General features: G+C 37.1%; 3 protein-coding genes across 4 annotated transcripts; all 3 read right to left on the bottom strand.

Moving 5' to 3' along the window:
- Positions 1 to 1,598: 1,598 nt before the first annotated feature.
- On the bottom strand, positions 1,599 to 5,920 carry LOC131935876 (uncharacterized). Of its 2 annotated transcripts, none has more exons than XM_059292641.1 (2): positions 5,818 to 5,920; positions 1,599 to 3,321 (listed from the first exon to the last, which is right to left on the bottom strand). In XM_059292641.1, exon 2 carries the CDS (start codon positions 2,526 to 2,528, stop codon positions 1,647 to 1,649), a length of 882 nt encoding a protein of 293 aa, XP_059148624.1. In that variant the 5' UTR covers positions 2,529 to 3,321; positions 5,818 to 5,920; the 3' UTR covers positions 1,599 to 1,646. The 2 variants fall into 2 exon arrangements, with proteins under 2 accessions (XP_059148624.1, XP_059148702.1); XM_059292719.1 differs by having other exon boundaries at positions 1,599 to 3,313; positions 5,818 to 5,893.
- LOC131935272 (uncharacterized) lies at positions 2,661 to 3,299 on the bottom strand. Its single transcript, XM_059291688.1, has one exon. It carries the CDS (start codon positions 3,297 to 3,299, stop codon positions 2,661 to 2,663), a length of 639 nt encoding a protein of 212 aa, XP_059147671.1.
- An 11,811-nt stretch (positions 5,921 to 17,731) lies between the features above and the next one.
- Positions 17,732 to 23,181, bottom strand: LOC131935186 (aerolysin). Its single transcript, XM_059291588.1, has 2 exons — positions 23,148 to 23,181; positions 17,732 to 19,601 (listed from the first exon to the last, which is right to left on the bottom strand). The coding sequence occupies exon 2, from the start codon at positions 19,529 to 19,531 to the stop codon at positions 17,732 to 17,734; it is 1,800 nt and encodes a 599-aa protein (XP_059147571.1). The 5' UTR covers positions 19,532 to 19,601; positions 23,148 to 23,181.
- Positions 23,182 to 27,403: the final 4,222 nt, after the last annotated feature.

Raw genomic sequence — 27,403 nt, 5'->3', positions numbered from 1 at the left:
TTGATGAAAACTCCCGAGAAGTGGGGAATAGGGGTGGGTGGGTGGTGGGGGCGGAGGATTTAAATTTGCATTGGCGCCCCCCCCCCTGCAGGATGCGATTTGGCGCCCTGGTTTTTTCCCGTTCGTGCTATGGTGACTACCTTCGGTCAAACAGTGTGATAAAACACGTCAAATAATTTTTTTGTGTTAAATAACAAATACTGTTTATTTGTGTCACTTTAGTGAATGACGAAATCAGAATCATTGTTAAAAGGATGTTTTTTGCCCGATGGCGCCGGTTAGTTTTAAGGAGACAGGGGCCGTACTCGGCGATTGATTAATGTACACTCAAGGATTTATGATCCAAGCACAGGCATTGTTTACATTTAAATAACTCACTTTTAAAAAACATGGTAACGAGTCTAAGAATATAGGATTGGTAACGCATGGATGAAACCCTTCTTATATATTTCGTCGGACTTTCTTCTACTCCCGCGGCAACGCGCGGGGACGGGTACGCTAGTATATATATATATATATATATATATATATATATATATATATATATATATATATATATATATATATAAGTTTTTATATGTAGAAGTTTTTTTCTTTTTATGTGTATACTAATTTTGTAGTTAAATTATTATGATTTTACATATTCAAATGAAAGTATTCAAATTTTCAAGATTAAATTGATTTTGGAAGTGTATTAATTGTTTCGAAAAAATTTGGCAACTTTTTTTCATAACTGACGAAAAGCGGCAAATTGTGTCAATGTTTCAAGTCAACGATTTCTATTCATCTGTTGCTCGCTTGTTATTGCCTAATGATATATAGATTTGTTAACTTCTATGTGCAGAGGCATAGCGATGGGAGGGGGGGGGGCAGGGGGACTCATATGTCTCGCCGACCTTAGGGGGGCCAAAATGGGTTGGAAAAAGCAATAGACAGTTTACAGGGGGGGGGTGCAAATCGAAATTTTGTCCCCGGGCGCCGGGAATGGTCGCTACGCCTCTGTCTACGTGGTTTTACAAAAATCCACTTTGGTGGCCGGTGTATTTGGTGTCACCTCCCCTAATATCATTTTGTCGTGTGGCGTCAACTTATATTAATCCACCAAAAGAAGGCATCAAGTGGCTAAATTCTAGCAGTTATTAAATCAAGTGAAAAAATCATTGCTTTTGTAGAAAACTGTTAAATTTTGTGTCACTTCCAAGCTAGTAGTCAATAGACATATTGGTTATTACTATCAATAGTACGTTTTTAATAAAGCTTGATTTTGTATTGTTTTCTCTATCGTTGCAAGGTTTACGTCATGTTGTCAAACCCCCCCCCCCCCCCCTCAACGAAGTCGAGATTTTTATCAACTTGGATCTTAGAAGACTATTTAACTCTAATTAATTATTCACTTAACTAGAACGATTATATTTTTGCTCTATATATATTTGCCATTTTTCGTCTTGTTGTTGCCCTGTGTGGTTAGTACCCCCTGCCTCCGTTCGCGACGCTTGATTCAATTACTATAATGTAACACAAATAAACGCATGAAATTTGTTAAGTTAAACTTTTATTTATTTATAAACTATCGTTTAAAATAAATTCCATCATGACATCATGTCAAAGATGTTTCCACCGGAAATTAATGAAGCTAGAAGATCCACTTAAGGAGGATCAAGTTTAACTGGAGGAACATCATTAGGCAAAGCCCTAGCGACATGCGTTGAATTCTGGAAGATGCGGTCAGGAACACGCTTGAAACGGTCTGCTGATCGTTTACTTAATTGTAGAGCTTCCCAGGTGAAATCTCCACTTGTACCAACAACATCATCAAACCTGCCAGTAAGTTGAAAGGCGTATCGATTCTCATCGCACAAGTCATTTACCATTTGTTGAAATCCTGGATACGCGTTTCTCAGGTCGTTCCACAACCAAGGCTGTGAACTTGTATCGCTCTGTTGCTTTAGGTCTGTGTAAAATGGGACGCTGGAGCTGCCAAACTTGTAGTTCACACTTGAATCACTTTCCCTACCATGATACTTGTTATGATAATTTGTGTAGGTATCGTGCTTTCCATCACCCCCACGAAGAAGGCCTTGAAGCTCGGTAGAAAACCTGGCTATGATTGTAGCCGTGTACGTTATTGAAGTTCGTGTTTTTGCAACGATAAATTTCCATTTGGCAGCAGAATATGCATTAATATTTTTACTTGTAGAAATTGTAAAATTCTTTGTTGTTTTGTCACTTTTTTCATTTTGTGTAGAAATGCTTGTCTCATATCCAAACTTGTATCCAGCACTAATTCCCGCTCCTGGTGGATTGTAAGTAACTTGGATGTTTAGTTCAAGATTGTTTTTCCAAGAACTGGTTGTCGTGTGGGTGACTGTGCGAACGCTGGTCTCACTTCGTATAATAGTCTTCATAGCATTCGTCACGTCATTGTTATAAAAAGTCCCCGAGTCTATAGTTTCTGGTACTAAGTTTTGGATAATGGGAGATCCGTATTTGATGTCTTTTATAGCGAAGCTCCAGTCGCCGTAAGCCATATTGAGGCGTAGTTCATGCCAATAGCCACGACAGATATTTGAAAACCATGTGTCGCCGTCTCTAACAAAATCCTCGCCAATAAAATTGCTTTTACAACCTCCACACCAGCGGTATCCGAGATGCTTCGAAAATTAAGCAATGTCCTGCATGGTAGTGTCCATGATGCGTGTCTTCACCTTGTAGAGCTCGTCCAGTACTTCTGGTGCAGACACCAGCTTGCAACATCGCAAAGTCTCTATACAATAAAGTCTATTACAGTTCACCTTGTACAAACCAGTGACATAGTAACCATCATTACATTTACACAAACCTTTGTTAGCAAAACATTTCCTAATGTCGTGTTTATAACAGTCACTATAAGATGTTGGGTGGTCAGCTGGTTTAAAACAACGTCCCTCTTTTATGTCTTCCAAATAGCCACCGTCACTGTATCTCGTTCTGAAAAAACCGTTAAGAAAATAACCAGTAGGACAGAGTGACCAGGAGTTTTCTTTATTAAACGAGTACCACCAATTAGCAATCATTGTTTGTGTTCTTGATTTGTCCCATGGTGAATTTGTCGAACAACATTCAACTCCTTCTATTAAATCTACACTGTCCTTTTCATCACTCGTGAAGGCAGCTCGATAAAAGCCAGAGATAATATCATTTTGGTTATTACACATTGATGTTCCAGTTTCTTTCCAACTTTCCGTCCAGTCTATTCTGCTGCAACCAGCACCTCCAGTGTCAACTAAAGCCATAAGCACAACGACGTGAGCTAAAGACATCTTTTTCGTACAATCTGAAACACTGATATTTTTTTTAGGTTGAGAAACAATGTTTTCACAAATGCAGTTTTATTGTTCAGAATGCAAATAATATTAGAACACTTGCAAAAGCAGAGGACGGGTGGCATATATGTATTATTTTTACTATCTCGTATACGAAGTATAGAGGAAGTATTGTAATCATGAGAAAACTCGAAATTGAAACTTTTATGTCCTTCTGTCGGAAAACTTAATTTTACGGTTCTCTATAGATCTGTAAGTGTATTTGTATCTGTCTTTCTGTAAAAGCTTAAAATTCGTTTCATTTATGTTGATAGAACGTCTTCTGATTAGTAAATCAAATTTTAAGTTCTGTACCAAATTTGGAACGATTTCCAGAACTCGAAAGTATAGTAAACTGAAGTAATACTTACACTGCTACCGTTTTCACAAAAAGCTATTTCTTGCGTAAAGCTATAACTTGAGTAAAACTATTAGTTTGATAAACACAATTACACTACGGTTACGGTTACGGTTACGGTTACGGTTACGGTTACGGTTACGGTTACGGTTACGGTTACGGTTACGGTTACGGTTACGGTTACGGTTACGGTTACGGTTACGGTTACGGTTACGGTTACGGTTACGGTTACGGTTACGGTTACGGTTACGGTTACGGTTACGGTTACGGTTACGGTTACGGTTACGGTTACGGTTACGGTTACGGTTACGGTTACGGTTACGGTTACGGTTACGGTTACGGTTACGGTTACGGTTACGGTTACGGTTACGGTTACGGTTACGGTTACGGTTACGGTTACGGTTACGGTTACGGTTACGGTTACGGTTACGGTTACGGTTACGGTTACGGTTACGGTTACGGTTACGGTTACGGTTACGGTTACGGTTACGGTTACGGTTACGGTTACGGTTACGGTTACGGTTACGGTTACGGTTACGGTTACGGTTACGGTTACGGTTACGGTTACGGTTACGGTTACGGTTACGGTTACGGTTACGGTTACGGTTACGGTTACGGTTACGGTTACGGTTACGGTTACGGTTACGGTTACGGTTACGGTTACGGTTACGGTTACGGTTACGGTTACGGTTACGGTTACGGTTGCGGTTGCGGTTGCGATTGCGGTTGCGTTTTCGGTTACGGTTACGGTTACGGAACCATTCATTTATACATCCGTGTATTCGTTTTTCGTCCATTCGTCCAACCGTCCAACCATCCATTTCTTCATCCGCCCATCCATAGATCCGCCTATTCGTCCTTCCGATCCTCTGTCCAACCGTCAATCTGTTCGTCCATCGGTTCGTCTGTCCATCCTTCCTTTATTCCGTCCGTCTATCCGTTTCTTTGTTCATTAATCCTTCCATCCACCATCCACCATCCCAGAACCCATCCATCCATCATTTTACCCATAAACTACTCTTTCCACCCATCCATGCATCTATTCTTTCATAACTATTTATCATATATGTTCTTATTTAAGAAGTGACCAATATAGATACTAACCTACTGTGCAATTTTTAAAATTGTATTATATGTAAAGGTATGTCGGACTGGGGTCATAAATATTGGACTATTTAAATTTTGTTCAACATTACACGGTGTAAGTTGCAACATAAACTTAAAATCTGATATTTTAATAAATAAAGTTGATAAATAAAGTTGATGTTACTAGTGTATAAACTAAATTTAAAGCGGTAGCTTTTCCATAGCGCGTAACCATGTTTGCAGGTGCATGCAAAAATATATCCAGTTGTAAGTACGGTAAGAACCCCTCAGTATGTATTGAAATTACTCCCTGTTTTTCCAATCAAATACAAAGATAATAGACAGGAAAATAAGACTGGTCAATTTTTATCTCTTTCATGATTTTCACGATTTTTCCCGGATATGGCGAGTTTTTCTGACACCCCTATTGCACTTTACTAGCATCTCAAAAAATTTCAAAGATGGTCGTACGACAAAAGTATATTATAATATATTGCTCATATAAGGGGAATGTCAGTTGTCAGTTTGACCCCCTGATCGCGGACTTAGCTAGTACCCATTTTATGTTCGCCCGAGGCAGAAGCCTGCCAAATTTGAAGCGACTGCGGCGCTGGGAAAATCCTGGCGTTTTTTACTTTCTCTCAAAATATCAAGGGGGGGGGGGGTTGGGTCGTTCGGCAATTTTTTTTTAATATATAGCGCATATAAGGCGCGGGTCATTGGAGGTCGGTTTTGATCTCATTATCGTAGACTTTGCGGTCCACCATTTTCTGTTGGCTCGATGCAGATGCCTGCCTAAATTGAGCGCCTGCGCCCCGATCGGGCACCCGACCACTTTGCTTTATAAATATTTAATGATATGCAATATAGTTTAAAAATCTAAAAAAAATTAATTTGTGAAACATACTATTTTTAATGTAGTTCAAGCTATTTGAACAAGTGAGGGCCTTTTACAGTGAATTTTTCGTTAGTACTTAACAAAAGGAAATATTTACATAATGTTTACATACATTTTTTTTTTAAATTACTTACAACGGCGAGCTGATTCACAAGTCTCCAAAATTAAAGATAAACATAGATGTACTGTATTCAATCCTTCCGTCTGAAGCCTTATGGTGTGTTCGATGTAAAAGCGTATACGCACTGGCTATAGTTATATTTAAATAGTACCGCCCCTATTACTTAGGGCGGGGCAATTATTTATCTATGACAGGTGTCTAGTTTCCTAAGTGAACACGTTGACAAAATTGAACAATGGGCGAAGTTGGGCGCCCTTGCAGTAGTGTAGGCCAATGTGCAATAACCATAGCCACAGCCACAGACATAGACACGACAGAGACACGAGACAGACACGACATGGACATGGACATGGACATGGACATGGACATGGACATGGACATGGACACGGACACGGACACGGACACGGACATGGACATGGACATGGACATGGACATGGACATGGACATAGACATAGACACAGACACAGACACAGACACAGACACAGATACAGACACAGACACAGACACAGACACAGACACAGACACAGACACAGACACAGACACAGACACAGACACAGACACAGACACAGACACAGACACAGACACAGACACAGACACAGACACAGACACAGACATAGACATAGACATAGACATAGACATAGACATAGACATAGACATAGACATAGACATAGACATAGACATAGACATAGACATAGACATAGACATAGACATAGACATAGACATAGACATAGACATAGACATAGACATAGACATAGACATAGACATAGACATAGACATAGACATAGACATAGACATAGACATAGACATAGACATAGACATAGACATAGACATAGACATAGACATAGACATAGACATAGACATAGACATAGACATAGACATAGACATAGACATAGACATAGACATAGACATAGACATAGACATAGACATAGACATAGACATAGACATAGACATAGACATAGACATAGACATAGACATAGACATAGACATAGACATAGACATGTTTGTAGGTCAGTGGCCAAGACTTGTTTTTAGGTCAGTTGCCAAGACTTGTTTGTAGGTCAGTGGCCAAGACTTGTTTGTAGGTCAGTGGCCAAGACTTGTTTATAGGTCAGTGGCCAAGACTTGTTTGTAGGTCAGTGGCCAAGACTTATTGACATAATATGTTTTGGTCAAATAAGTTATTTTTTTTTTTCTATTTTTCTGATTATCAGTTTTAAGTGGAATAACTAGAAAAAATTAAATCGATATTTTTAGAAAAGTTAAAGTAAAGCCCCTCTTAAAGATCCATACTATAGATGAGTAGTATATTAGGTCACTTTTGGAGCGTATTCTTGGCGGAGGAGCGGATGGTGAGGAGCAATGACATATAGTAAAATACTAGGGAGGCGGATGCGCGGGATGGACAATGAGATATAGTAATATACTCCCAGCCTGGCGCAGCGGGATGGTGAGGGTGGGTGAGGCGGATGCGTCGGATGGACAATGAGATATAGAAAAATACTACGCCAACTGGCGTTGGTGGAGGAGCCGCAGGTACAATGAGATATAGTAAAATACTACGCCAACTGGCGCAGAGGCTGGGTGAGGAGCGGAGGGCGGATGGACAATGAGATATAGTAAAATACTCCCCCACCCTAGGGTGGCGGAGGAGTGAAGGGTGGGTCACCTTCGGTCACCTTGTGACGTAATTATTGACCTTGTGACGTAATTAGCGACATTGTGACGTAATCAATGACCTTGTGACGTAATTTTAATGCGTTTTTAATGAGTTTTAACGAGTTTTTTAAATTTTAATTAATTTTTATTAACGAGTTTGTAATTTGATTATTTGTTTACTTTTTTAATTGTTTAATTTGTTTGTTTACTTGTTGTTTAATTTAATTACTTTGTTTATATTGTGTAATTTTTTATTAACTAGTTACATAATTTGATTTTAATTTTTTAAATTTTTAATTTTTTAATTAAATTTTTAATTTTTTTAAATTTTTAAATTTTTTAAATTTTGAAATTTTATTGAGTAGTTACGTGATTGGATTTTAATTTTTAAAATTTTTAAAAATTTTAATTTTTTAATTTTTTAAATTATTAATTTTTAATTTTAAATTTTAATTTGTTTATTTGTTTATTTGTCGGTTTGTTTATTTGATTGTATGTATGTTTAATAGTAAACGGAGAGGGGGTGATGGTGGATGAGAGGGGGAGTAATGACGGGGTTTGAGGGTAGGGGTGTGCTAGCATGTACTAGAACATTCTTTGTATATCATCCATTTATCCGCGGCTAATCGTTATCTACACCTGTTACTTATCGATTCGCCAGCGATCCTTTGTTTTTGTCAAACACCGGACAAGGTCCAACTTAATATTGATCGCAGCCGCTGGGCCATCATCAACCTAATAGCCCGCCTAATTAATTTGGTCACGCATCATGGATTTTTCCCCGCTAGGTTTGACAGATCATGATGATTAATGCGAGCCATTAAGTGCCTCTCTGCGTTAAGTGTGGGAACAGATGTTACCACTTTAATGGATTTTACCGATCGATTTGTCAGCTCCGTGAAGCCATTAGGCAACAGCTGGTGCTGTAATTAGGCTGAACAACCGGGCTTTTTTACTACCTTGTTGTAACTATTCGCTTATAGCGAGGGTCAGCAAAAACAAAATATATTTAAGGGTTGGAATTTTCTTTCAACCACCGTTAAATCAGGTTTTGAGACGAAACGAAGTCTCGCTAGGTGCCTGCTTTTTAATGGGCGACAGGGCGACTTGGTGCGTTGGTCCGTGAGGTATGCGGGGGTAGACATGTATTTTACAAGTCTGGAAAAGTAACTAAGTTTTTTATGACCGTTCCGATTTTCTTTTGATCTGACCACCATTTGACCACCCTGAGCCAGATAAATTTAACAAGTGTTCAATACATATTTGCTTATAGTAACATGGGTGAGGGGTGTAAGCAGGTGGGTGACGGAGTGAACAGGTGATTGAAGGGTGAGCACGAAGGTGAAGGGGTGAGCAGGTCGGTGAAGGGGGACAAGAGTAGGAGTAAAGGATATATAGTAAAGGATATATAGTAAAAGATTCCACCACCTAAGTGAGGTGGGTGGGTGGGGAGGTGGATTTTAATTTTAATTTTTTATTTTATTTTTTTCATTATCTGTTAACTTTAAGGTTCTATAACTCTATATATTTAAATACATTTTTTTATTCAAACGAGTTTACTCCCCCTATCGTAAGTACATGTAAAGACGGATTTCCTATAGATATGTAATGAATTAGGCCTTTTTGACTATGACTTGTTGCCCAGGTGTTGACATGATACGCTTTTTTGAGATACGCACACACACACACACACACACATACAAACATATACACACGTACACACACACACATACACACACACGTACACACACACACACATACACACATGTACACACGTACACACACACACACACACACACATGCGCGCGCGCGAAATTCATACTAGGTCGGTAAAGGCGGAGAGAACTTATAGGTATACATTATCATGGCGACAACAAAAGCGACCCTTATTTTATTTACATAAAAGCGTCTTTTCCAAAAAGTGTCACCAGGCCGTTGCCATTTTCGCAGCGGGGTTTATTTTAAGTGCACCTTGTGCACGTTTGTTTACATTTTAAAAGACGTGTCGCGTGTCTTCCCCACATGTCTTCCCTAATAGAGAAACGAGAGCAAAGACAACTGTTCTAAAATTAGAACAACCTTGTTTACAGCCACGAGTATGTTTACAGCCACGAGTATCGTCCCTTGTGAAAAAATGTCGCGTCAGAATCCTTAACTAAACAGTCAATTTCTTTAACAAGTTAAAAATAATTTAGGAAGACAAGGGTTAACAACATTAGACGACACCGTTTTTGTTTCCTGTGACGACAAGGCACAATACACTTTTGTATTTTATGTCTCAAGTAGAGGGGTGGGATATTTTTTCTTTGTAAGCGTGTTGTAAACAATGGGTAGAGGCGGCGATTACTAAGTAAGAGCGGAGAGAACGTGACTTGCATCGCGATATTTGAAAACATGGCGATGTTTAACCTCAACCAAACAAGGCAATGAACCTAGATGGAAGACGAATATATATCTTAGTCTTGCAGCAGATTACCTTCCCATGTCTGGCTACATGTCATAAAGTAATCAATTATCCTTAGTACGTGAGCATAAGGCGCTCTTCTGTCGGTAGATAATTTCTTGATTCTGATTATTTTGTAAAGAGCTTGGTTTAAAAATAGAGTGATAATTTTTAACGTAACTAAAATGTCCACACGAATGTTTCTATAATTAATTTAACGGACAAACAGAATGGTTCTTATTTTATTCCATTACTTTAGCTTAACAGTTTCTTTTATCTATAGTCTTTTGCTCTATTTCTTTGAAGCTAAACATTATACAATTATGTAATCCGACGTTATGACATTGGCTAAATGATTTTCTAATATATTTGGAAGAATAGATTTATTACTTCCAGGTATTGCTGAATCTATTAAGGCACATGCGTTTCTCGATCTGTTCATTCACTCTCTAAAGCAATCATAAAGCTTACATTTCTTTGCTAACAGGTACATCAAAATGATCATACCTCTCCAATACAATGTGATCATCTATTGTGAGAACTCTTGCTTGACGTGTCCTAATTTCACATTTTCAAAACTCTTTGCCTGCTTATGGAAAACATATATTCACCAGAAACTAATGTCCTAAAAACTTTCTGCGAGGTAACGGTAGAGGCCATAGCTGAGTAATCACCACTAATATGGCTTTGTTTGATGCACACTACGACAAGCTTAGCTCCGCGATGACCGCTGTTTGTTTAAATAAGCATTTGTCACCTGATCGCTAAGGTGTGACCGACGCATAACTATTGACTTTAGTTGTTAGTTGTAATGTCCATGGAGGGCGGATGTCTTTCACTTAAGGCATGTCTCTGACATCTAAGCGGGCGGCCACCTTGACACGAAGGTGTGTCTTTATTGTTATTTCCTTCTCTTTGATCTAATTTCGTCCACCTGACATGGTTGGATTGCCTCATGTTTGTCAAGCCCACCTACGCTGTCTATCGAAAAAAATTCTTTAATCTTCGTATACTATATTACTAATACTAACTTTAAAATGTTTAGTGCAATATGACAAATTTATACGGCAAACACTTCTTACAGTTATTATATAGGCCTATAAACAATATTAAACATAGTAAACAAAACCATTTGACAATCAATAAAAACAATTCAGATTAACTAAAATCATCAACTACACTATTAAAATTTAGGTGTGATATATTTTGTCTGAGATATTTTGTTTGAGATCAATTGTCCCTGGTATTATTTGTCCTATATTTTGTCCTGGTATCTTTTTTTCCTTGAGATCATTTGTCCTGAGATCATTTTTCTGGGATCATTTGTCCGTGAGATATTTTGTCTGAGATATTTTGTCTGAGATCATTATTCCTGAGATCATTTGTCCTGTCACCTTATTACACATATTCTTTGCCATTCATTTGGCGCGCAATTCTTTTTTTTTAACGAGATTCTGTTGTATTTTAAAAAGTTTAATTAAGTAATTAAAAATTTCTATATGCCGTGTTGCAGACCCCTGACATTATATAAGAATATGCGAGAAAGTTTAAGGGAGATCACTCCCTCTTCCTTTTTATACAATTAAATTGTAATTTCAAATTGTTAGTGTTAATAAAACTACATGTCTAAAAAATATTTAATATACTTTGAATAAGTTATTTTTTTATAACCATAAAAAGTAGTAGGAGTTTACATCTTAATATAAATATAAAAGGCATCCAAGTTATGTTTTTGTTATCAGTCATTTTATATAGGATGATATACAGGGGCGTAGCGAGGGGGGGGGGGGCGGGCGGGAGGTGCGGACCGCACCGGGTGACACCATTTAGGTGGGTGACCCCCAAGGCAAAAAATAGCAAAATATATAGAGAGAAACTTGAGAGGGGGGGGTGCTAATCGAAAGTTTGAGAGGGGGGGGGGTGCAAATCGAAAACTTGAAAGTTTGTCCCGGGAAGGGTCGCTACGCCTCTGGGGAGTGACACCATTAAGTGCCGCACCGGGTGACACCCGACGTCGCTACGCGCTGATGATATACCTATTTAGTAATAACCCTAACCCTAACCCTAACCCTAACCCTAGTCGGAAATTTAGTGACGTCCTTAAGAATAACTGATAATTTGGTGGTTGGCCTTAACGCTAATCGGTAATTTAATGGTCGGCATTTTGGCTAGTCGGTAGTGTAGTGGTCGACCTTAATGATATCATGCAGTTTGGTTGTAAGCCTTACGGCTAGTTTTGTAATATAGTGGTTTACGTCATTTGTTCCTCTCGGCATTTAGACTACCCAGAGGCGTAGCGATGGGGGGGGGTACATATGTCCCCGGGCGCCGACCTTAGGGGGCGCTAAATTGAAAGTCTGTCCCCGGGCGCCGGGAAGGGTCGCTACGCCTCTGAGACTACCACGTGCTTTTGTTAGGGTCCCATATATGGTACTTCCTGTCAGAGCACTTGCGGGAATGATCAATCTAAAGCAATACAATAACTATGAATATACAATGCTTGTAACATACATTTGTTGAAGTTGTATTCATCCATAAAGCCTTTAATACAAGTAAGGTTTTGCTGAGAAAACCTCTATAATTCTATTTCTAAAATTGGGTTAAGCTGTTATTCTATTTATCCAACGTGTGGCAATCCTATGATTAGATCAAGTCTTAAGTGGCTTATAGAATACATATTTTGTAACTCGCCCACACTCATGCAAAACATATAATATTGTGCAATGCTTAGTCACTGTGCAGATAGCATGTATCACATAGGGCAATAATCCCATGGTTTGGTTTGATTGTATTTTAAAGCTTCATTTTTCTGATGAATAAAGTATGTTTTCTTATATGATATAATACGTTACATTAAAGTTAAGCTGCGCGTTAAAAATATATATTTACGTTGTAACTTGAAATATTCACTGTTGAAATTTTTTTTAACCTGGCTTCGGATTAAAATAAGCCTAAACAATGTTTAGAGTATTCCGGTAAAGTGATTATCAAAAATATCTTGAAGATTAGCTTGGTTGAAATTAAGTTTAACGACTAGTCAGTTTAATGCTATATGAGAAACTAGAAAAAAACTAGGATGAGTTCATCAGAAATTAGTGTTACAGAAAGTCCAACTTTGGCTACTAAAACTGTTTCAATACAGAAAGTTCGTTGAATTTAATTTTTGTTTAATAGAATGCTATTATTTTGGCAAGGCCATAGAGTATGTATACTACAAAAATTCAGTTGCATATAATAAGCATAATGTTATATAAAATTATTACACAAAAAACAACTGAACGATAAATATAACTTAACATCCACACCACCAGTCCCAAACCCCAACACTCCGCACATCGCAAAGCAAAACATAGCATCGCTATAAGCTTACCACACTAAACCAATGATTCCGACAAAATCAATCATCTTACACCCTACATCATGCCATACGCATGCAAAACATACCTCAAGCACAACCAGCGCTTTTACCCGCACGACACAATGAACCACACCTTAAAGTCAAAACAACACCACAGAATCCACATGTCACCACCCAAATACGTGAACAGTAACCCTCACCGCAAACAACAACACAGCTTACGACGTACATAAAACCTCGAGCTTTTGTTGGGTTCCCATATGGATACGTGGTACCCCTAAACGCTGATTGGCGCGAAAAGCGACGTACCGATTTAGCGCATAGAATATGCGCATAGGTACATTTATCCTACTGTTGCCGGTCGTTGTGTATTGGGTACATTCATACGGTTGTATCGGTACCAACGGTCACGTTGTCAAGTCGAAATTAATGACGTTACTTTCTCTTGACTCACGCGCATAGTAATTTTTTGACTTTGTGAATTCAGCATACATATATTGATTATTATTGCTAAATAGGAGGTCCGTTTTTACTACAAAAATTACTAATAGTTTTATTATTCTCTCTTTTATGTATATAAATCTTATAAATGACATATGAGAATAATTTAGGAAGTTATCTTCTGATTACGGTTTGTCGCGAAAACAAGACACCCGGCAACAAGACATACAATTGTACTTGGATGCCAAGTAGATATGCATCGCCAAGCTGTCATTTCTTCAATTATAATTATAAATAAGTAAAGGATTTACAAATTTGTCTTCGTCTAAATATAAAATGGCATTTTAGAATGGTAGGTGAACCAGAGTGCACCTGTTTCATTGACCTTGAATATGGAGGGAGAGCGATGCTGGATTAATGTGATCATACTGCTCAGTACAATATAATGAATTTAACTTTGAAATAGCAATGTAAAATGAGAACATAAAAAAAAGACAACAGTATTTGGCGTGGTGGACCACTATCCTGAATACCAGCAAAGAAAGGTCTTCATCGTGACCTTGACAATAATAACACTGAGCATAGACCTACACTCTTAATAAATACTGAAAGGTTGGTTGAATACTGACAAAAATACCAATTGCAGTGCTATTGAATACCAAACTTTGTAGCTAAATACTGGCAATTAGTACCAACAGAAGTGTTATTGAGTACCCAGATCTTCAGCACTGAGTACCGACATCAATGACACTGAGCACTGAGATTCAGCACCAAGTACCCACAGCAGTGATACTGCGTACAGTACTGAGTGTCACTGTTATTAGTAATCGATATCAGTACCATTGAGTACAAAAAGCATTAGCATGTAGTACCAAAATCAGAAAATTGAGTACCATCAACAATAGCAGTGAGTACATACACCGGTGGCACTGAGTACCCACAGCAGTGACACTAAGTACCCACAGCAGCTACATTGAGCATGGAAGACTATACAACGGCTGAACACTGTCATTACTTGACAGTATTTGCCCACGTCCTTTTGCGTGTATAGCAAATATAGTTCGAATGAGAAATATGCGTCTTTACTAGTTGACCTTGAATGAGAGTTCACAAAAAGAGCGTAACCAGGGACTACTAAGGCCATAAACATTTAAGGAGGTATTTTCTTATGTAGCGTGTTAGTGTAGTCTAGTAGAACCACGATAGCTATGCTTCAAAATACACATTCATAAGCATTAGATAGTGATCAGGTGCAGCAGAGTTATGTAACTATATGTCTGAGCTTCAAACATATAGTTTTCATGAATTTTACAAATGAGTCTACATCAACTTGCGTTTGTGATATTCTATTGTTTGTGCATTGATATTTAGAGAAACAAGTGTCAGTAAAAAAAAGTAAATGACCCGGACAATTTTTTGTAAATGACTGATTGGTCTGTTAGCTTCGGATGTCGAGAACTCGCGACATACCGTAACTAACATAAAAAAATGTCCAAGATATAGAAACAACAATATACCTCAAATTCAGTGTCAGTACGATCAGCACAAATATATATATATTTAAATGCAATATGGGACGAGAGCACTTGCGGGAGGGGATAATCTAATGCCATACAATAGATATATCTATATGCTTGTAACATAACTTGGTTATAACTGTATTCATCCATAAAGCCTTTAATACAAGTAAGGTTTTGCAGAGAAAACCTATATAATTCTATTTCTATAATTGTGTTATGTTGTTAATCTATTCTTGCAACAGATTGGCAAACCCATGATTAGATAAATATTTTCGTGGCTTCTAGAATATATATTTTATAAGTCACCCGCATTCATGCAAAACATAAAATATTGTGCAATGCTTAGTCATTGTGCAGATAGTATGTACCACATAGGGGCAATAATCCCATGGCTTAATTTGATTGTATTTGATTGTATTTTATTGCTTCGTTTTTCTGATAAGTAATGTATGTTTTCTAATATAATATAATACTTTGCATTAAAGTTAAGCTTTGCGTAAATATTCACTGTTGACGTGTTTTAACCAGGTTTTGGATTAAAATAAGCTTAATTTTTAAAATGTTTTGGGTATACCAGCAAAGCGATTAGCTTGGTTGGAATTAAATTTGAGCCTTTAGGGGTAATCTTGAAAATAACTAGGATTAGTTTATCAGGATGTAGTAGAACAGAATTTTTAGCTCTGGCTACTGAAACTGTTTCAATACAGAGAGTTTGTTAAATTGAATTTTTTAAAATTTTGACATGGCCATAGAGTATGTATAGTACGAAAAATTAGTTCCATATAATAAGCATGTTATCTAAATATTATTACCCAAAATGAGTTATTAATAATGAATTAAACACTATGAACGAGAAACATAATTAAACACCTACACCACCCGTCTCAAATCCCAACCCCCCACACATCGCATTGCACTACATAGCATCGCTATAAGCTTACCACACTTAACCAACGATTCCCACCAAATCAGTCTTTCTACACCAAACAAACTATTTACAATACCTCATGCCACACACATGCAAAAAACTAATGAAGCAAAACAAGCACATTTTCTCGCACGACACAATAAATCATACTTTAAAGACAAAACAACATCACATGATTCACATATTACCACCACGCTACGGAAACCCCCCAAATTCTGAACCACATCCCTCACTGCAAACAACAATATATCTTACATCGTGCATAAAACCTCACACTCTACACCACATATAGGCCTACAACATACCCACGGAATAGTCCAAATCCCACAAAACCTCAATCTACATCCCAAATCAGACCAGGCTACTCTACACGGCACCATGAACTACACCCCAAACCAACCCCCCTACCACCCCGCTGTCCCCTCCTCTTATCACCGACACCAAGGAGTGGACTGGACCAAAGAAATGTTCCTTATGGTTGCCGGTACAAAGTCTAGGTGAGATGCCAGGATCAGTGTTGTAATGGTCCACATTTAAAAATAACCTTTTCCTTTTAAATAATCCTTCTGATTTACTTTTTTTTAATTATAATTGTCTGTTTCAAATGTTCAATTTTGCTGCGTTTTGGATGTGTCGGTCCCGTGGCTTGGATAGAAGAAAATGTGTTTAAATATTTGTTTTGTAACTAAAGCCTCTATTTTTCCCAGTAAATTTATCGCCTGTGTCTCGGAATGTGTGAGAAAGTAAAGCTAAAGCAAATGGCACGACTTTTATTTTTGTGTCAAGTTCGTTTATAAATAGGAAAAATAGATTCGTTGAACACTCATTAAGAAGACGGACCAATAGGGCTTTGCAGATGAAATAAAGATATAAACTAACGTCAGAATACAAGTAAAAAATTATTACATGGTCTAGAGGTAGAGCGCTAGACTGCTAACACGGGATTCTCGAGTTCGAATCTTGGTTTAACTCAAAAGAACCTCCATAAGTCTACACACCTGCTATGGGTATCTAGATCACGCAAAGTAAATACTACTGGGCATGGTGCTGAAAACACTATATCTTCAAGTGCCGAGTTCAGAGAAACAGATCAACTTTACTTCACCTGCTCTATGGATCGTCAGGTTCCAAAATGGAACTTAACTTACCTATGTACTTATTAAAAGAGGAATTTTAAGGAATCAACAATTTTTGAAAAGGGACTGAGTGGTCTAACGGTAGAGAGCTGGATTGCTAAACCGTAAGTCTCGAGTTCGAATACGGGTTCAAGTAAGTTGACCGTCCCTGATTCCCACCTGACGGGTACCTAACTCATGTTAGGAAAAGTAAAGGTGGCTCGGCATAGTGCTGAGGTCACAGGTTTGAAGGAAACTTTACTTTACTTTATAAGTTTCGAGCGAATGAATGATTTTAAAAACATCTGGACTAGTGGATTTTACAGAAAAATAGAGATGTACAGAAAAGTATACATTAAAACAAGCACATAAAACATTAATAACCTGCATGTTTTTATTTTTTTTTGAAACTACTTCACAAGCACACAGATTTTGGAAGGTCCCCTCGATATTGGATTACGAAGGATCAAAGATTCACTCGAGGAACATCGTTAGGTGCAGTCTTGGTAACTTGTGAGGAGTTCTGTAAAATAGTATCCGTTAGATTCGTAGGGCCAACATCGTTAGGCGCAGTATTGGGGACTTGTGTGAAGTTCTGTAAAATATGATCCGTTAGATTCGTATGACCAACATCGTTAAGCACAGTCTTGGAAAATGGTGTTGAGTCCTGAAAAATGTTATCCTGTCCATTAGCACGAGAGTCCGCTCTTCGCTTTCTTGTCGGTACGGTATCCCAATGAAAGTCGACGTTTTTTCCCGAGACGTCTTCAAACTTTCCGGTTAGTTGAAGGAAGTACCTGCTTTCGTCGGTTAAATTGGTGATTAAATCCATGAAGGTTAAATATGTACTTTTCAAATCGGTCCACAACCAAGGACGTGAGATTGTATCGCTCTCTCTCTTCAGTGCTGTGTAGAATGGAACCTTAGAATCTCCAAATCTGTAGTTAAAAGTAGGACGATCTTCACTACCGCGATGCTCATAATGGTAATTTGTATTATCCTTACCAATCCCCCCACCCCATCGTAGAAAGCCTTGTAGCTCAGTGGAGAACTTAACTATAATTGTCGCAGTATAGTTAACTGAAATTTGTGTTTTGGCCACAACAAGACGCCATTTAGCTGCTGAGTTCGGTAATAAGGTTTTTACACTACTAACTGTAAAGGATTTTGCCTGCTCCCTTCTGTTTTCATCTGTTTGCGATGAACTTGTTTCAAATCCAAACTTATACCCAACAGAAACCGTAGGTCCGCCAGGCGGTGTGTAAGAGATTCCGAAATTGAGTTCCTGGCTGTTTTTCCAAGCGCTGGTTGTCGTATGGGTGACAACACGCGCAATGATTTCAGTTCGTGTGACACTCTGTGATGAATTTGTCGGTTCGCTGTTTGTAAGAACTCCTGAGTCTATCGTTTCAGGCGTCAAATCTTCAATTAAAGGCGTTCCATATTTGATGTCTTTTATACCAAAACTCCAGTCTCCATAGGCTAGGTTGAGACGTTGATTATGCATATACCCATCACAAGGTTGTTTTGTACTAGAGAGCCATGTGTCGCCGTTTTTAATAAAATCCTCGCCAACATACTGGCTTCTACAACCTCCACACCAACCATAACCGAGATAATTCGCCAAAATAGCTATGTCTTCCATTGTAGTGTCCATGATGCGTGTCTTCACCTTATGGAGATCGTCCAGTACTTCTGGTGCTGACGCCAGCTTGCAACATCGCAAAGTCTTTATACAATAAAGTTTTTTACAGTTCGCCTTGAACAAACCAGTGACATAGTAACCATCATTACATTTACACAAACCTTTGTCAGAAAAACAGATCCCAACTTCGTGGTCATAACAGTGACCATAGTATGCTGGGTGGTCAACTGGTTTAGAACAACGTCCCTCTTCTATGTTATTCAAATAGCCACGGTCAGCGTCTTTCGTTCTGTAAAAACCGTTAAGAAAATAACCAGGAGGACAGATTGACCAGGAGTCGTCTTTATTAAACGAGTACCACCAATTAGCAATCATTGTTTGTGTTTTAGATTTCTCCCATGGTGAAGTTCTCGAACAACATTCAACTCCTTCTATTAATTCTATACTGTCCTCATTAATAACCACCAAGGCAGCTCGATAAAAGCCAGAGATAAAATCATTTAGGTCATTGCACGTTGAAGTTCCCTCTTTTTTAAACTTTTCCATCCAATCTGATCTGCTACAACCAGCGCCTCCAGTGTCAACTAAAGCCATAAGCACAACGACGTGAGCTAAAGACATCTTTTCCACGTTAAAAAACAATAGTTTAATAAAGACAGCTTTATCGTTGACAACACAAATGCCTGAAAACCTGCAAATACAGATGGCGGATTGCACTTTGGTATAAATTTTTAAACATCAAATATGACATGTGTCTATGTTGTTTAAATATCTTACTGTTCAAACCAAATATAGGCACAGATTATGGATTAGATCTGACAGGATTATTGTAATTATTTTATTTTAATACATTTATTGTCGGCGTAGTATGTAAAACTCTTGATCGATATAAATATACTACTGCTTTTGAATAAGATTTGTTGGGCACCCCGTCAAAAGAGCGCACGACAAAAGAGCGCCGACATAAGAGCGCAGACAAAAGAGCGCCGACATAAGAGCGCAGTCAATTAAAAAATACATGTTGTTCGCTAAACGAATATGATATTGTTAACACTAGTTATAACAATTAAACCTCCGCGGTTATTCCCTGTTCGTTGCCCTCAAAAGTCACGGTCATGGTCATGGTCATGGTCATGGTCATGGTTATGGTCATGGTCATGGTCATGGTCATGATCATGGTCATGGTCATGGTCATGGTCATGGTCATGGTCATGGTCATGGTCATGGTCATGGTCATGGTCATGGTCATGGTCATGGTCATGGTCATGGTCATGGTCATGGTCATGGTCATGGTCATGGTCATGGTCATGGTCATGGTCATGGTCATGGTCATGGTCATGGTCATGGTCATGGTCATGGTCATGGTCATGGTCATGGTCATGGTCATGGTCATGGTCATGGTCATGGTCATGGTCATGGTCATGGTCATGGTCATGGTCATGGTCATGGTCATGGTCATGGTCATGGTCATGGTCATGGTCATGGTCATGGTCATGGTCATGGTCATGGTCATGGTCATGGTCATGGTCATGGTCATGGTCATGGTCATGGTCATGGTCATGGTCATGGTCATGGTCATGGTCATGGTCATGGTCATGGTCATGGTCATGGTCATGGTCAGGGTCAGGGTCATGGTCAGGGTCATGGTCATGGTCAGGATCAGGATCAGGGTCAGGGTCAGTGTCAGTGTCAGTGTCATGGTCATGGTCATGGTCGTGGTCATGGTCATGGTCATGGTCATGGTCATGGTCAGGGTCAGGGTCATGGTCATGGTCATGGTCAGGATCAGGGTCATGGTCATGGTCATGGTCAGGATCAGGATCAGGATCAGGGTCAGGGTCAGGGTCAGTGTCAGTGTCAGTGTCATGGTCATGGTCATGGTCATGGTCATGGTCATGGTCATGGTCATGGTCATGGTCATAAACATAAACATAAACATAAACATAAACATAAACATAAACATAAACATAAACATAAACATAAACATAAACATAAACGTAAACATAAACGTAAACGTAAACGTAAACATAAACATAAACATAAACATAAACGTAAACGTAAACGTAAACGTAAACGTAAACGTAAACATAAACATAAACATAAACATAAACATAAACATAAACATAAACATAAACATAAACATAAACGTAAACGTAAACGTAAACGTAAACGTAAACATAAACATAAACGTAAACGTAAACGTAAACGTAAAAGTAAACGTAAACGTAAACGTAAACGTAAACGTAAACGTAAACGTAAGCGTAAGCGTAAGCGTAAGCGTAAACGTAAACGTAAACGTAAACGTAAACGTAAACGTAAACGTATACGTAAACGTATACGTAAACGTAAACGTACACGTACACGTACACGTACACGTACACGTACACGTACACGTACACGTACACGTACACGTACACGTACACGTACACGTACACGTACACGTACACGTACACGTACACGTACACGTACACGTACACGTACACGTACACGTACACGTACACGTACACGTACACGTACACGTACACGTACACGTACACGTACACGTACACGTATTCCGGTTTAGTAGGGTTAGTGTTAGGTTTAGGGCAGGGGTCGGGAACCTTTTTAGCCGGAAGAGCCAAAAGTCACAATTTTCAAAATTTTCCAGTTTTTAAAGAGCCACTAACAATTATTTTTTTCAATATTTTATTATTTTATTAGGATTTGTTAAATACATTTTATTTGTTATTTAAAATATCTATCTTTAAATATGAAATAATATTTATTTATATGAAAATACACGTGTTTAGCCTTAACAATAAACTTATTAATCCAATAATATAACTATAACACTATCCCAATTTACTTTACAAGCTGTTAACATTTATTTTTCTTTATTTACGGATATCCCCGGCTCATTCAGGTGTCTCCCATTTGCCAGGCAGACCTTAACACGGCAAACTCCGACTAACTGCCTTGGATATCGGTTTGATTACCGTGTATCTGTCGCTTCTGTCCTTTGATTCTCGCCAGGCTTGTCTTCCACCCTCCCCCCCCCCCCCACACCCACTGAACGCAGGGTAAACTCGCACACCACCGTCCAGTAGGCATACCCGACCTGACCGTAGGAAGCTAATTACTAAAAAAAACTACGTCATTTGGGTCAGTCAAATTAATAATTACTGACATATAGAGAAATGCATTCTAAATAAAATAACATTCCCCATTTAACAATATTCTTTAAAGTCGGCACTTGGGCAGTGGCAAGCGTGGAATTGTTGCCACTGGGCTGTCCACAGCACGGCCGTGGGCCTGATAAACAAGCGGCTGTCAGCTTCTACTGTTCCTATTCTCACTGCTCTCTGATGAGTGTTTTTATCCTGTTTAAAGTTGAGTTTCTTTACAGTACAATATTTGTTCCGAGTTTTAAAAAATGAAATAAAATAAATATTAATATTTGTGCAAGGAGCTGGAGAGCTGCATCTTGCCATCAAAAGAGCCGCATGCGGCTCGCGAGCCGCAGGTTGCCGACCCCTGGTTTAGGGAATTGTAGGTGAATGTGACAAAAAACAGATAAGTGTAGGTTAGGGATAGTTTTACAGGTAGGATTAAGGATATGGATATTGGTAATTGAAGAGGTAAAGGTATGAGTAGTGTTAGAAATAGGTGTAGGGTTAGAGGTGCGGGTATAGGTATAGGTATTGATAGAGGATAGTGTAGGTAGTGAGATAGTGTTAGGTGTAGGTATAGGGTTAGGGTCGGGATCAGAGATTAAATGTACGGTTAGGTATAATTGTTGTAATGTTGAAAGTGAGGGGTATGTTTATAACATTGGATTTTTTATAAATAGTTGGTAGGGATGTGAAGATGTTATCGCTAGGTTTTAGGGTTTATTACTCTAAATATTAGATGTTTAACAGAAATTAAACGTGATTATACAATCTTTAATTATCAGTTTATTATTAACTTTTACCAGCATTTTATCTAAGACAACTAGTGCACGATAACTACAATTCATTACAAAAGACATCAATATTGAAGTAAAACGAACAAATGTTATAAAGTTCTTAACAAAAATAATACTTAGTCTATATTTAGATATGCGATACAATAATAAGATAATACATGCATCAGTTTAAAATACATAAAACAAATGGTTTATTTACTGCATAGAAAAATAATAAAACATACGTCACAACTAGCAATTTGTATTTATTTGAAAAAAAATTCTAAGAAGAAGTAAATTATAAATATTTACCGTTGACTAGTCTTGTAATTAAGTTATAACGTAAGTTATAACGTAAAAGATAATTTGGATGTAACGTTATTCATATATATATATATATATATATATAGATATATAGATAAGTTCATGGTGGTAGAACAATAACGCACATATACAATGGATTAATGAGAGATTAATAAGATACAAAATGTTACCCGTATTTTCGTCCCGTCTTTATAGCACGGAACAATACTCGAATCTCCAGGTTTAGTTTTAAAGAACAGCCAGTGTTTATAAACAATTTTACAATTCGATAAAGGTTTAATATTAAGCTTCGAGTCGAGATTACGATTCGTGTTCTTTTGTGAGATTTTATTTTATAAATAAAAACTAAGATGTAATCCTAATACATAAATTCTCGTGGGCAAACCGCCAACTCTCTCTTTCTCTCTATCTGTCTGTCACAAATTATACTGAGGCTATGAAATCAGTGTTCTAATTAATATATGGAAAACTTAGAGATAATGACGTATGTCAAAAATAATGTTGAGTCTTCTAAATGTATAAACTAAACTTTATTCGAGGCTTTAGTTATGCTTCGAGAGAAGTGGTTATGGTTGTGTTTGTGTGATTTGTTTATGTGTTTGTCAAGAACGCTCTAAATAACATGTAAATAACACAAAATCTTGCAAAGAGGACGACGTTAATCAAAACTAATAGGAAAATTTCATAATGAAACAATGTTAGTACAAAAGGTTAAATCACATAAAGTATATAACAATAAAGGCGTTATTGATTATAAGATAAATAAACCTGGAGTGATCATTCCTAAACTTTCTCAAATATTCTTATAAAAAACAACAGGGGATGGCAACTCGGGAGTTAGACATGATCTCTAATTCATTTTTAATTACCTAAACTTTTAAAAATAGAATAGCATTTCATAGAAAAAAGAATTGCACACCAAGTGAACGCAAAACAAAATGTGTATAAAATAGTGGAATATTATTAGTAGCCTACTTTATAAATTCACATGGGTTTTTTGAGAAAGCGGAAATAGCGAAAAAGACTACTTCCAGTCAACGGAGATTATTTAAAATTTGACAGATAGCAGAGAAGTAAATCTTTTACTTACATGGGAAAGTTCTTTTATCTATCTGAAATAGTACTCAAGTTATGGAATTTTGAATAATTGAAAGTAGAAAAAGTTCCTTCTACGGTTATCGGAAATAGGTCAAAATTTGATAAGGATCTACAAATTTGAAATAATACTTATTAATGAAATTTCATTAACCTAGCTGTAATAGTACTAATGTTGTCATGTTCACCCACTTACACACACACACATACAAACAAGGTTACAGAATTATGTATTTCCGACTAAGGGGGTAAAAGGTACGATTACAATACTTTCTCTATACTTCGTATATACGAGAAAGTAAAAAGAAGTCAGTAGATTTTAGAAATTTAACACAAACATAGACATAAATAAACAAGAAGTACAGAAAACAAAAATAACTACTAAAAAACAAAACAAAACGTATATGTTTACATAAAAATGCTTTAAATGTAATCATAGACCAGATTTTTAACTTTCTCGTATACAGAGAATAGAGAAGGTTTGGTAATCGTGTACAAACATCACACGTCATTTAAACTTTTATCACCGTTTTACTTCTCAGTACTTCGTCACATACGGTGTATAGGGGACTTATTTTAATCGGAAAAAAATAAGTACTATACCAAATATGTCGCCCTGTTTCATTTTGTCAGCTATCTCCAATAATTCTACTTTCAATTTTTTCAAAGCCTTTAACGTGAGTACTGTTTCAGATAGATAAATGTAATTTCACATATAATTAAAAGATCTTATTTTCTGCCTTCCGTCAAATTTTGAGATATTTCTGTTGATCGGAGGTTTTACGTATTGCCCATCTTAATCATCTCAATAGAGATATTCCTAAGAAGTAGAGTTGGGTAGGTGTAGAGTTCATATGTGACGTCAGTATACAGTATATCTAGTGATAGTGTGGTCAGACCTATGCTCAGACGAAATCGGTGTTTTAAAAGACAAAGACATGTCTGAGTTGGCGGGACACTGGGTAGGTGAAGTATAGATGACCTGTTTTTGTGACCTAAGCATATGAAAGGATATTGTGGTCAGATCCATTCTCAACCGAAATAGGTGTTTTAAAAGACAAAAACGTGTGAGTTGTGAAGTCTTTTTGAATGTGGGGTCTGGGTTTTTTTTGTGACGATAAGTGACATACTTGATGTCATGTATGGAAGACCCCCATCAAAACCCAGTTATCCAAGGATAATGGGTAGTCTAATTCATACTATAATTCTCACTGCACATAGCTATTGACCTGAATGAACCAAACACTCCCCTAGGGATTCAATAAAGATTACCCCATGAACGGATGGTGGACTACAATGGCATTAAAACAGTATTAAAGAAGATACTCAGAACTGAACCAAAACAATGGAATTAAGTCTAAATAAACCTTATCCATGCCTTAACATGAGCCAAAGTGATGCTACTAATAAAATGACAGATGCACCACCTAACCCAACTGCTAGGAGTGGAACAAGCCTAAATAAACCTCATCCCTGGCTTAACTTAAGCCGAAAGGATGCAACTAATGAAAATAACAAATACACCATCTAACCCAACTAAGAATGAACCATAACTGTGGGTCGTGTATAAACAACCAAGACAATCCCTGGATTTACTTCAATCCAAGGAACAACTAACAATAACCAATGCCGTGAATATTTATTCAAAATACTCATTCATAAGAGTTAGCAGGTGCAGAAGAATTATGTAACTCTATGCCTGAGCTACTAACCTATGGTTTTCATGAATTTAACAAATACATATGTTTAGTTTGTGCTATTTTTTTGGTTGTGCATGAATATTTAGAGAAAAGTTTTTTTTTTTACAAATTATTACTAATTGGTCCATTAGCAATGGATGTCGAGCATTAGCAACATACCGTAATTAACATAAAAATAGGTCCAAATTTAAAAACAACAATATATCTCAAATTTATTGTAAATATGATGTGAAAAAATCAACAAAAAAAATTTTGTACACGCTTCGAACATAATATAGGCATTAAGAGGCTAAAGCACTTGTGGGAATGGATAATTGTAACAAAGTTTAGTTGAAACTGAATTCATACATAAAGTCTTTAATACAAGTAAGGTTTTGCAGAAAAAAACTCCATAATTCCATTTCTGAAATTGTGTTAAGCTGTTATTCTATTCATTCAGCTAATGGCAATCGTATGATTAGATAAAGTTTTACGTGGCTTATAAAATACATATTTTATAAGTCACTTGCATTCATGCGCAGCATAAAATGTAGTGCAATGCTTAGGCATTGTGCAGATAATATGTATCACATAGATGCAATATTTCCATGTTTGATTTGATTGTATTTTATAGCTTCATTGTTCTGATAAATAAAGTATGTTTATTCATATAATATAATGCGTTGCATTAAAGTTAAGCTTTCCGTTAAAACAAATATGTTTACGTGGCAAGTTTAAATATTCACTGTTGACGTGTTTTAACCAGGTTTCGGATTAAAATAAGCTTAATTTTTAAAATGTTTAGGGGATACCAGTAAAGCTATTGTCGAAAAATATTTTTTTAACACAAACACAAACACTGACCCAAGCGTAAAAACGAGCGAAAACACTTACTCAAAAGCAAAAGAAAACACAAGCAAAAACTCTAGCATTAACAAAGCAAAAACAAAAGCACAAACATAACACAAACGCAAAAAAAAAAATCGCAAAATTAGGCTTGAACTCAAACGCAAATAGAAGCATATAAGCAAACAAAAACAAAAACAAAAACAAACAGAAAAACAAAAACAAAAATTAAACCAAACAAAAACCAAAACCAAAACCAAAACCAAAACCAAAAACAAAAACAAAAACAAAAACAAAAAACAAAAAACAAAAACAAAAACAAAAAACAAAAAACAAAAAAAAAAAAAAAAAAAAAAAAAAAACAAAAACAAAAACTAAAACAAAAAACAAAAAACGAAAACAAAAACAATAACAAAAAACAAAAAAAAAACAAAAACAAAAACAAAAACAAAAACAAAAACAAAAACAAAAACAAAAACAAAAACAAAAACAAAAACAAAAACAAAAACAAAAACGAAAACAAAAACAAAAACTTAAACATTAGCATAAGCGTAAGCATATGCGTAAGCGTAAGCGTAAGCGTAAGCGTAAGCGTAAGCGTAAGCGTAAGCGTAAGCGTAAGCG

Source organism: Physella acuta, unplaced genomic scaffold (genome assembly GCF_028476545.2).
Source record: "Physella acuta isolate Inbredline_101_S28 unplaced genomic scaffold, ASM2847654v3 ptg000004l, whole genome shotgun sequence".
Taxonomy (NCBI): domain Eukaryota; kingdom Metazoa; phylum Mollusca; class Gastropoda; family Physidae; genus Physella; species Physella acuta.
The sequence above is the reverse complement of the archived record's forward strand: the minus strand, read 5'-3'. Positions and strand labels throughout refer to the sequence as shown.

Coding starts and splice junctions, on each gene's coding strand:
- LOC131935272 (XM_059291688.1), bottom strand. CDS start 3,299: ATGTCTTTAGCTCACGTCGTTGTGCTTATGGCTTTAGTTGACACTGGA.
- LOC131935186 (XM_059291588.1), bottom strand. CDS start 19,531: ATGTCTTTAGCTCACGTCGTTGTGCTTATGGCTTTAGTTGACACTGGA.
- LOC131935876 (XM_059292641.1), bottom strand. CDS start 2,528: ATGGCTTACGGCGACTGGAGCTTCGCTATAAAAGACATCAAATACGGA.